The sequence below is a fragment of the Diabrotica virgifera genome, chromosome 2, assembly GCF_917563875.1.
Source record: "Diabrotica virgifera virgifera chromosome 2, PGI_DIABVI_V3a".
In the NCBI taxonomy this organism is placed as follows: Eukaryota; Metazoa; Arthropoda; class Insecta; order Coleoptera; family Chrysomelidae; genus Diabrotica; species Diabrotica virgifera.
The window spans coordinates 104,638,207-104,650,843 of NC_065444.1; the positions used below are offsets into that span (position 1 = coordinate 104,638,207).

Sequence of the window (12,637 nt, forward strand, 5' to 3'; positions counted from 1 at the left end):
TATTACATTATTAGGTACTTCGGTACTTGGTAGTATGTAATAAGGCTTAAGCTTAAGATTCATATCGATTTACACAAAATATCAATTAACTAATCATTATAGAAAACATTACAAAAATAGAAACAAATTATAAAATCTGAATATTCGTATTCGCTTCCGCATTCGTGAATATCGGTAGCAGATATTCGCATTGGTATTCACGAATGTTAAAAAAATGACATTCATTACATCACTAATCTTAATTAAGTGTTTATTAGGCATTTTTAAAAATAATATGTATCAAAATAAAAAAATATATAAATTTTGCTTTTAAAAAACCTTTTAGGCTGAAATTATTGGAAACAAATCAAAGAATAAAAAAACATAAAATAAATATAAAACAAATAAATATAAAATAAATAAATAATATAAATAGCATATACGATAAAATGGAAAGACAAAAAATGTATAAATTCGAGATGGAATTATAAATATATATATTTACATATAAATATCATTTAAAGGAATTATAAAAATAATATATAAAATATTAAAGTATGCATATGTACAGTTCAAATCAAAAGTTAGTTAAATTCCTTTCTAAAAGATAATTTATAAAAATCCCTAAAAAACCTTTAGTATTCCGAAAACGTTCTGTTCTGTGACATACCCCTTTTTGGGGATTTTTATAAATATACCCTTTACAAAGAGATTTAACTATTTTTCAAGTTATGATTCTAATGGCAATAGTACCTACCTAGGTATTTGTGGATACTTACTTTATATTTCTGATAATAGGTGGGTAAAAAAAGAAGATAATATGGGGTGTGCAGCGTACCATTACAATTCCGGTTACCTGTTACCAGATTCGGCCCAAGCAATTCGGCTATTTACATAGCCGAATTGTTTGGGTTAATTGAAGTTTCCTCTTTCTCACGTGCTATAAAAAGAAACTAAGAATAATAATGTTCACACAATAACATAGGCGTAACCGGGGGGGTTGGGGGTTATAACCCCCCTCCCTCCATTGTGATGTAGTTTGAGCGCTATATGCTTAACACCATTATGCGTTGCTGACAAATCAAGCCAGTTTGAATTTGTAACCCCCCCCCCCCATTAGGATCATCCTGCTTACGCCGTTGCACAATATAATAGTCGAAGGTATACTAGGGCGGTTCGATAAAGTAGCTACTTAGCTTTCAACAGAAAAACGAAAATTTTGGAAAAGTGGCGATTTATTTTTGAACGTAGTTTTCTTTTAGCTCGATACCCAATTATTCTCCACCTTCTTTAACCCGACTGAAAAATACCTTTTCTGGAGGTCTGCAAAGTAGTCTTCCGTGGCGGTGATGAACTCTTTATTCGACTTAAATTACTGCCCGGCGAATGACTTTTTCATGTGTGGAAACAAAAAGAAGTCGTACAGGCCCAAATCTGGAGAATGCGTTGGAAAAACAGCAGTTTGTAGTCCAATTTGACAAATTTGGCCATGGCGGAGTTGTGAAGTGGACCGTTGTCATGGTGGAAGAGTATTTTTTCTACCCCAATTTTTGAATGAAATTCGGCGAATCAGGCCAATAATGCGGCATAGTAAAACCCTGTGATCTTTTTGCCCTTTCCTAGGGAGTGGATATAGATCACACCTTGTGAATCTCAGAAAATGGTGGCCATCGCCTTTCCGGTCGATTGGATAGTCTTCGGTCTTCCTCGGTGACGTCCACTGTATCGACTGGTCCTTGCTCTCTGGCGTGTACCAGTGGAACCATGTTTCGTCGACGGTTATGAAACAACTTAGAAACTCATTTGGCTTACGCTTAAACAGCATCAGACACAGTTCTGAAGTGGTCTCATGGTTGCGTTTATTGTTCTGAGTAGAAAATGCTGCATCCATCGCGCCGACAGTTTTTATGGCCAAAATTTCATGCAGGATATCACCAACGAGATCTTTTGAGATGCCTACTGCCTCAGCTATCTCACGCACCTTAGTGACTTACCAAAAACATACGTTCCACCACGTTGAAACTTGTTAAATCAATTATTGACTCTTTCACGAAAGCGAACTTACTTATAAGTTTAATTACCAGATCTAAGCAACTGAACCATATTAAGATGGAAATCATAAAATTATTTTCTATTTCAAGACTAAAGACTTAATAGGTTTCTACTATTGCTTAGATTGAAGCTAATTCCGGAATAAAAGATAACATAATGGCAAACAATGTATCCAAATATGCTTTATCAATATTGGAAAACATATTCACAGCAGTTGACAAAACGAATACCTTGGTCACATCATGAAGAACAGCGAGAGATATGGACTGCTGCAACTAATCTTACAGGGAAAAGTGGACCAGGAAGGCAAAAGATTCCCTGGCTGAAAAATCTACGTACGTGGTCCAACATACAACACAACAACCACAAATCTTTTCACGCCAGTAGTGTGCAAAGCACAGATTGCCATGATGATGGTCGCCAACATCCGATATGGATAGGAACTACAAGAAGAAGTGGCGTTTTAATACTGTTATACCTATTCAACATATCAAAATTTATTGATTCCAATGTTTTGAAATATTCTTCTCGCATTCTGATAATTCGTGAAAAACTTTTGCGTTGTACAATTTTGTGACCAAAGATTTATGTCTTTTTTGCGTAATATTTCCCTGTGATTGTAAATTTTCGTAGTGTGTCTGTTTTGTATTTCTAATCGTTACTAAAATAGTTGAGTCAAACTCGTGGACAGTGTTTTGTTTCAATTTGTGTAATTTGTGTCTTCTGCATGCTTCCACGATTTCAAAAAATGCAAGCCACTTTCGTTAGTAAATATTTTTTTTAATCTGGGTTTCTGCGGTAAATTGCTTACTTTCATTGGTAAACAATGTCTTGGCCTTTTTCGATTTCTAATGTTCAGAAGTTGTCTTTAAAAAGGTTTGTAGTTTACAATATTTACGTATGTCCACCAAAAATACAGCATAGAGACAACATGGATTTTAATATTGAGTAATGGGACTATAAGGTTGATGATTTAAATTCTTTAGACATTTGGTCCATTTTTTCACGTTTGTTCGCCATTTTGGAATGTTTACCTTATTTCCAATTCTCCACTCCACAAATTGGTTGTGTATGTACCACCTTCGATATAGAACGTCATCTCGCGATTCTGTTGGTTAAAAATCTGTATCGCAATGAAGCCCGTTATGATACAATTACATATTGAAATTGTAACTGATATAATAATATTATACAGGGTGTTTCATTAATAATTGTCCATATAGTAACTGGAGAAACCTTAACACAAAATACGAAGATTTAACCTAAAACACTTAAATAAAATGTGGTTCCTTACTGAGTTACAGGGTGTTTTATCTAAAAATTTAAAAACTATTTTTGCTCAGCATTTTAAAAGTATTCAACGTATTCTTTTAATACTTGGCAGAAAGTGCGACTACTATACACCCTACTAAATTATGATAAACAAACGTTTCTAGCTACTACCAGAGGCGTACGACAGGGGATAGTGAATGGTTGACCCTTCTCAAATTCTACGCCACTGGAGGAATCACTATTTTAGTACCATTTTTAGATTCTACAATACTTTCTACGTAAATATTATACTCTTTATTGGTAACGATAAATTCATTAGTTTTCGAGATATTTGAAGTTAAATATAAAACGGCAAAGTTATTTTGATTAATTTATAAATATCATTCATATGATTAAAACTTAAAAATTATTTGTACCCAGCACTTTAAAACTATTTGGCGTATCCTTATCATACTTGGAAGACAGTATACCCTACTAAGCTAAGATAAATAAACGTTTCTAGCTACTACCAGAGGCGTACGACAGGGGAAAGTGAATGGTTGACCATTTCCAAATTCTACGCCACTGGCGGAATTGCTACGAATATCACACGACAGTAAGAATAAATAAGAAAATAATGCTTCGTTTTTACTCAAATTTGTTGTCATTGGGCAATAGACACGAGAGCCCGCAGGGCTCTCGTGTCTATTGCCAGACAACAAATTTTCGAAAAACTGTCGCATTATTTTCAATTTATTCTCACTCTCTTGTGATATTATACCCGATAATTTCATTCATAGGAGATTCTGACCAATAGAAAGCTACAGAAATCTAAATTAAATTGATAAATTTTGATAAAATCCCGTCGTCAAGTATATTACGTCAGATGCCCTTCGTTGCTACGAAAAAATACATTCAGTGACATTCTTCTTTATGTGCCGTCTTCTACCGAAGGTTGGCGACCATCAAACGATAGGTTTCTCCGTTTTGTGCCGCATGTATTATGTTCGCAGCTTCTGGTATTTGAACCCATTCTCTCAAGTTTCTCAGCCAGGATTTCTTCTTTCTGCCCAAACCTCTTCTACCTTCAATCTTGCCTTCCACGATAAGCTGTAGCAGACTGTACTTATCATTACGGAACACATGGCCCAGGTATGACGCTTTCCTCCTTTTAACAGTTGTTAACAATTCCACCTCTTTACCCATTCGTCTCAATACCTCTGTGTTGGTCACTCTGTCTGTCCAAGGTATTCTCAGTATGCGTCGATACAGCCACATTTCTAGAGCCGCTAACTTCTTTATAGTTGCTGCTGTTAACGTCCAACCTTCTACTCCGTAAAGTAGCGTAGAGAGTACATAGCATTTTGTGGCGCGCCATCGGAGGTTAACGCTTAGGTTGCGGTTGCTTAAGAGCTTTCTCATTTTTATGAATTTGGATCTTGCTATTTCAATTCGGATCCTAATCTCTACGTCTGGGTCCCACTTATCATTTACTGTATATCCCAGATATTTAAATCGGTGTACTCTTTCAATACGTTCGACTTCAATATTCAGGTCGATATGTTGAATGTTCTTTTTACTAATCACCATAAATTAAGTTTTCTTCCTATTGATCTTCAGTCCAAATTGGTTGCCAGTTGTATTTACTCTATTTAGCATCATCTGTAAATCTTCGATGTTATCGGCCAGTATAACAGTATCATCTGCATATCGAAAATTACTTATTGGTACGTCATTAATCTTGATGCCCTCATTGTACTCTTCCAGTGCCTCTAGAAATATTTGTTCCGTGTACAGGTTGAAAAGCAGTGGCGAAAGAATACAGCCCTGTCTAAACCCTCTAGAAATGGTTATGTTTTCACTCACCATATGTCCATTCTTTATGTGGGCTGTTTGATTCCAATATAGATTTTTTATAATCTGGATGTCCTTAGTGTCAAGTCCTGAAAGATGTAATAGTTCTATGAGTTTGTCATGTTTGATAGTATCAAATGCTTTCTCATAGTCGATAAAACAGGCGTAAACATCATTCTGTTGATCCAGGCATTTTTGAATCAAGACTTGTATTGCAAATAGGGGTTCTCGAGTTCCAAAACCGCATCTAAAACCGAACTGTGTTTTACTTATGCTGTGTTCTAATTTTGCTCGTATTCTGGAATGGATAATACGCAAGAATACTTTAAGGGTATGACTCATTAAACTTATAAGGCGATATTCGCTACACGTCTTAGAATTGGATTTCTTGGGAAGGGGCACAAATGTAGATTTCAGCCAGTCCGATGGAATTTGACCAGTATCGTATATCTTATTAAACAGTTCCAATACTACATTCATGTTGTTCTCGTTAGAAACTTTTAAAAATTCGACTGGTATTTCATCGCATCCTGTTGCTTTCCCATCTTTCGTTTGATCTATAGCTTTTATCACCTCACTTTTCAATATTTTTGGTCCATTCAGATCAAGAGTGTTCGTAGAAATATGACGATAATCCGTAAACAAATCTTTTATGTAAATTGCCCAAGTCTGTAACTGTTTTTCTTTATCTACAATAAGTTTGTTGTTCTCGTCTATTAACTTACCAAAGTGTTTTTTCTTGTAAGTATAAGTAAACTCCTTAATTTTTTATGCATGTTAAAACTATCGTGTCTTCGTTCTAGCTCTTCTATTTCTTGACATTTTTCTTGTAACCATTTCTCTTTGGATTCTTTTATCTTTCTGCTGACAGTTCTATCCAGTTCTTTATATTGTTCGGGATTATTCTTATTTTCCCTCCTTCTGTCCATGAGGTGTAATATTTCATCATGTGTCATCCATTCGTTCTTCTTCTTCCGCTCGTAGTCACCAATTACTTCTTTCGCACCGTTGCATATAGCGTCCCTTAAGTTGATCCAGTCTCTTTCAATATCATCAGTATTGGTTGTTAAAGAAACATTACTATTAATGCTATTTGTAAGCTTGACTTTTATCTCGGGATTTCTAAGTTGATCCATATCTAATCTTTTGTTATTCTGTTTCTGGATTAAGGTTTTTAGTCTGACTCGTAATTGGGCTACAAGAGGATTATGATCAGAGTTTATATCAGCTCCAGGATATGTTTTGGCTGATATTATTGCGTTACGGAATCGTTTGTTAATTGTTATAAAGTCTATCTGGTTTCTAACGATGTACCCAGACTTGTTCTGTGGTGACCTCCAAGTGTACATCTTCTTAATGGTAACTTAAACCAAGTATTAGTGATAATTAAGTTTTTCTCCTGGCAAAACTGTATTAGTCGATCACCTCGTTCATTTCTTGTTCCCAACCCATACTTGCCAACTACGTCACTGACTTCGCCTTTTCCTATTTTGGAGTTAAAATCTCCGATTACCATTACCATGGTAAATGCTCATGGTAAGTGTCATTAATGTCAGTGACATTAATGACAATTAATGTTTTAAAAATTATAAAAGTGATGACTTTCAACCGTCAAATGTTTATAACAACTGTGTGTTTAATTGTACTAATTTGTACTTAAGGTGATACAGTAGCGATCAACAGGTAGCCAAAACGCGTTCCAAGATTGCGGCTGTAATTTTGAATATTCTTTCGAGATATTTGGCACAAGTATTCGTAATATAATAAAGAATGGCGGTACAGAGCCAAATTTGAAAAATATATTAATATGTGGAAATTACTCTGTAATTAAATACAATATTAAAAAAAACGAGCCTGTACCGCCATTAAGAAGAACAAAAAAATACACTTTTTTCAAATAAACTTTTTTATCCGATGCCTAGATTTTGTGTCATTTTGGAACTACTAATGAAATAAAAAATTTTAGTAGCTCAAAAATGACACAAAATCTAGGCATCGGATAAAAAAGTTTATTTGAAGAAAGTGTATTTTTTTGTTCTTCTTAATGGCGGTACAGGCTCGTTTTTTAATATTGTATTTAATTACAGAGTAATTTCCACATATTAATATATTTTTCAAATTGGGCTCTGTACCGCCATTCTTTATTATATTACGAATACGTGTGCCAAATATCTCGAAAAAATATTTAAAATTACAGCCGCAATCTTGGAAAGCGTTTTCGCTACCTGTTGATCGGTACTGTTTCCTCTTAAATAAATAAATTATAATACAGATTTGGTTTTGAACATTTTTATTCATGAAATAATCGCAACAAATTGCACTCGATCTCTAAAATTATTATCGTATTTTAGAACTCTTGTGCAATTACTACTGATAATATTTTTTTGAACGAATTCCAGCTTTAAAATCTCGCTCAATGGTACAAGGTGGTACTTTCAAATAATTCAAACTTTACCTGTGTAAATATAAAGAGTTAGTTAGCACAACACATATTCTATTGGGGTGTGAGGAATAAGTAAATAATAGTGTCGTGTTTTATGAAGATTTACGTAAAATAAAAAATATTTATTTCACTAATTGAACTTAAAAATAGAACTTAGAATTTTTAAAATACAGTTTTGGTTAACTAGGAACTGTAATTACCAATTTAAAAGATTTACCTACTAACCTTAGAATTAACCTACTAACTCTTAGAACCTACTAACCTTAGAATTAAGACTGCAATTTTTCTTCAACAGTTCACGTGTGTATTATGCTTTTATTCATTTAGGAAGGTATTTACAGTTATTCTTTGAAGTAGATTTAAACCGTTTTTCCTTACTGTTAATAGTTTTTCACTCCTGGAGGGAGTCATACAAACTAATATAATAGATATTTATGTAGAATTTAACCTGGGAGCAGTCGCGCTCACTTCTGTAACGTAAATAGTCGCGCCTAGAGAAAAAATCTCACAATATAGATTTAAATACGAATTTAAATCAAATTTCTATTTTATAATATTTTTTCTACGAGCGTGTAAAAATGTCTGCTTTCGCGCACGCATTTTAGTTTAGAAAGTTTTACTTTTCCGCACGCGTTTTACTTTTCCGTACGCGTTTTACTTTTCCGCGCGCGTTTAGATATTTTAATACGGCATTAAAATAATTATAATACATGCAATAAACTAATATTTAGATATTATTTACTATTTTATTTCAAATGTATCTTATTGTGTTCCTGTTTTAATGAAATTAACGCGACAATAGGGAACATGCACTAAAAAATTTTTTTGCATAAAATTGTTAATTTATGTTTTAAAATGTTATATTTAAAATATTACGTCTTAACAATGAATAGTGTACGTACAACATAAAATGTGGTCCTTGTTCTCTGATAAAATGGTCAAAGTTCCGCGCCTAAAATTTCCGTTTTAAACAACTTCAAAAGCGAGAGCTGGGCTCTGACGTCACAGGCCACTCATATCGTTTGACCGTTCGGTGGGATATTGCATTTAATGCAATTTGATGCAGTTTTCACATAGATAAATAATAATATAGTTGAAATATCTTGTTTTACTCTGTGGCAAAAATGATTTTTTCTGTGACAGGCAAAATATTAACATTTTATCTCTGTTGACATGTATCAAAAAGTTCTTTTTTATGAAATTACTTTTGTCGTTTCTTGTGTTGAAAAACAAAGAAGAAACAAGTAACTTAAAAATAAACAAAACTTTTAGTAATAAAAGTAAGAGTAACTAAAAAGTATTGGTGTTACTATAGTATGCGGTCTACAGTCGGGTTTCTACTATAGCTTGCGGTCTACCGAGGGATGCGGTGTAAGTATAAGCTGAGATGATAAAGATATTAACTTGTAAAATTACAATAATGATTCTTCTTATTTATGCGGATTATTAACTTTGTAAAGAAGGATTTTGTTGGCTATGTACACGTTCTATCGGTACGTCTGCTAATCACCATAATCTTTTCTCAGAAGGCTTTGAACACAATAATGAAATGCTGCAGTAGGTACTAATAAACATTACAATAAAATACAATCTTTATTATAATGCAAATTACACCGTAATCTTTTCCAGGATATACGAAATCCTTCGATTAGAAGTAGGTAGATCAAACCCACGGGGCAAACTGTATACTGTAATATAATGATACCAAACTATTGTTATAAACGGTTTAAACATGCTTATTAATAACTTTTACTTATTTGCCTTGACACCTCGCATTTCTCCAATAGAATAGCTTTCACTACTTTTTATAAAAGTTGCCACCATGAAGACATCAACGGTAGGTAAGTTAGTCAGATTGACCTTTTGCAAAACCCTCGTCCGTCATATTATGCGTTTTAAACTCTTTACAAAGTAGCACTCAACTTTATCAATTTCAGTTTAAAACTAAGCTGATTGGGGAACTACTTATTACAGTATATAAGATGAACATAAATAATACCTAGGAATTTTCCATTAAAGACGATTAAAATGTAATATACCCGTGATACCTACCCTAATCGCGTTGTTTCCGACTGCTAGGCCCGTGGCCCGTGATGTCGAACCAATAGAAGGACGTTCAAGAGCCTCCTAAGATATTTGAATTTTATAGCATTTTCAAAGTGTCGTAATTAGCGTACGGGTTAAAAATATTTGTTTTTTTTTCGCATGCAAGCGTTTTAAGATCATGTTACCTTATGTTTTTTAATATCATTTTAATATTTAAAGATTTATGCAAGTTCCCTATTCGATGAATTAAAATTATTTTGACATAATATTCGAAAGTCAAATCGGTAGACAATAACAGTCGTTTTGATTCATCGTCATGGAAAAGAAGATCGTCGTCATGCTAACTAATTATATTGAAAGTTTGGTTTTGACAACCTTGTCAAAGAATTAATTTGTGTATGTATTTTCATATTAATTAAATTAATTGATTAAGATTTTGTCATTTTTAAAGACTCGTAGAAAAAATATTGTTCCTAACTCTTGCAGAAAGTCTCTTTTCCGCACTCGACTGCTTGCCGAACTCCCGCTTCGCGTCGTTCGGCAAACTGCAGTCGCGTGCGGAAAAGTATGACTTTCTGCACTTGTTAGGAAAATAACTATTTATTTACTTGTTATGTTAAAATAGTATATTGTGCAACAAGTGCAGAAAGGTACTAATTTCTCACGAGTTTGAAAAGTTGCGGTACGAGCGCAAGCGAGTGCCGCAATTCAAACGAGTGAGAAATTACCTTTCTGCACGTGTTTCACACTATACTTTTTCTGCAAGCACAGTTTTTCCTAAAAATAAAAATCACAATTTCCAAACGACGATTAATTATAATAGGTACCTATGTGATAAATTTTAAACTGTATTTAATTAATGCCTACTAATCAATTTAAATTCCTTATACCTAAATAAATTGCACAGAAATCAGTTAAAAAATTAATGCACTGCCTTAATTTGTTTAAATTTAAACAATTATTACACATTATTGACATTATAAATATTTATGCAGTCACGGATTTACACAAAACCTACTTCATTCGACGTCTCTTGCACAGGTTGCTAAATCCTTATTGGTTATTTGATAATTATAAAATGTTTAATAAAAATAAAATTGTAAAATAAAACAGTTGTAACATCCATAATTTAGTTTCTATGCTATAGTTAAATATAATAATTGTCTTATAGGTTATATATTTGTCTAAAGTTTAACCACGGATGTAAACAGAATATAACGTTACTCAGAATGCGGTAGTCCACGGATGTAAACAGAATATAACGTTACTCAGAATGAGGTAGTCAACTGTGCAGAAAAGAACTTTGCGGCACAGAAACGTCACTTTGCGGCACAGAAACGTCACTTTTCTGCACACTAATGTCAAATATCTTATACTGTGAGAAAATATCAAGTTTGCTAACATAAAACCGTGCAGAAAAGTGCACTTTGAATAGTGGTTGTAGAAAAAAGTCATAAATTCCACAAAAAAAATAAAAAAATTTCTACGCATTACTACGATCTTGTTCAAGGCACTTACGAGTGGAAAGCAATGTTGAAAAATTTTTCATCAAGTTATCACGGAAAAGGATAAAAATGTGAGATTTTTTCTCACGGCGCGACTGCTCCCGGGTTAAAATAATGGAACCTTTTCCTATATAAATAACTTTTTACTTATACTGAAGGATAATATAATATTTAACATTTTTATTATTAGGTGCTATTGGATTAATCACCAAAATTACAACTTACATGAGAGAGCAAATAATGAGGCATTTTCAAGTTGGATATGTTGAATCGAGTTTATACACCATTGAAATGGTCTTCCTTATTTTGGGTAAGTATTGTGATTACTATTTTTTTTTTAATTATAAAAAGAATATTACTGAAGAAACAACTCCATTTGTTCTATAATGTATAATGACATGGACATTATTTTAAATAACGTTGAATAATTGTTTTCCAATCTATCTGGAGTGGGCATACCGTAAATATATATTTTGTGTACAAGGAGTCAAAATTCGATTGACGGGTAGTGGAATGCAATTTTAGATTTATTGTTCGTTTCCGTTGCAAATTTTAGAAGGCACGGAATTAGGATAGCACCAGAATTTTGGTTCCAATGATAGAAGTTTTAGATTTTCCGATCTTAGACTTCTCGTTTGATTCAGTCAATTTGTACTCTACGAGCTCCCTAGTGGGAAAGTTTTGGGGTAGTTCTGATTTCTTTCATTATATATGGATTTTGGGCTTCTGAATCCTAATATGAGGTTTGCGAACAAAATTTCTTGCCGGAACATTGGAAAAATCGCGAGAAAATTTTTTGCTCAAATCTCGAAAACTATTAAATTTTAGTAAATGGTCTGTTAACAGAATTTAAAATACTTAAAATTATCTACAAATATCACTATTTACTTTTTTTTTTCAGACGAACCGTTCGGTCTAAAGTGCAAGTTGAAAATTGCCAATTTTTAACGGTCTCGGCAAAACCCACTTTTTACATTCCAAAACTTTAGTATTTATTAGAATGCTGTCATTTGATAAATTTCTCCTAGTTTTCTGTACAAATAATAAATGTTAGTTCATAATATGAATATGGTATGTTTCCTCTCACAGCTTTCATGAATCCATTCCATCTTAAAATACCGAGAATGTAACTGCTTTTCCCTTAGAGCCACAGAAGATCAGGCACAGATGGAGTCACAGTTTCAGTTGGTGTGAACATTCCCTTCGGATCTTGATTTCTGATAGACCTTGAGGTTTTGTCCTTTCAAAATGTAATAGTTGAACAGCTCTCTGACTTCCATAAACCTCAGGTGCGGGTTTAGTTTTTAGCCGAGGAATGGATTGGTTAGGAGCTATTGCATGTTTTGGTGCAATACAAGAAATGCCACCCATGACGTAAAAAGTGTGGTATCCGTCGATTGTATGTACGTTGTCCCAACGCTGCATTATTTGTTTTTAAAAAAGTGGGTCTGTATTCCCAGCCGCCGTATATATACGTTCAAGGTGTTATGGTCTCAATTTACCAAAG

At 33.5% G+C, this 12,637-nt stretch overlaps 1 protein-coding gene across 3 annotated transcripts in view; it reads left to right on the forward strand.

Moving 5' to 3' along the window:
* The window catches only part of LOC114335705 (transmembrane protein 272), a 140,757-nt gene that overhangs the window by 60,552 nt on the left and 67,568 nt on the right, over window positions 1-12,637 (forward strand). For all 3 annotated transcript variants that reach the window (XM_028285987.2, XM_028285988.2, XM_028285985.2), the window contains exon 3: window positions 11,321-11,440. In XM_028285987.2, the coding sequence (XP_028141788.1) occupies window positions 11,321-11,440 (120 nt within the window). The remainder of the gene's footprint in view (window positions 1-11,320; window positions 11,441-12,637) is intronic.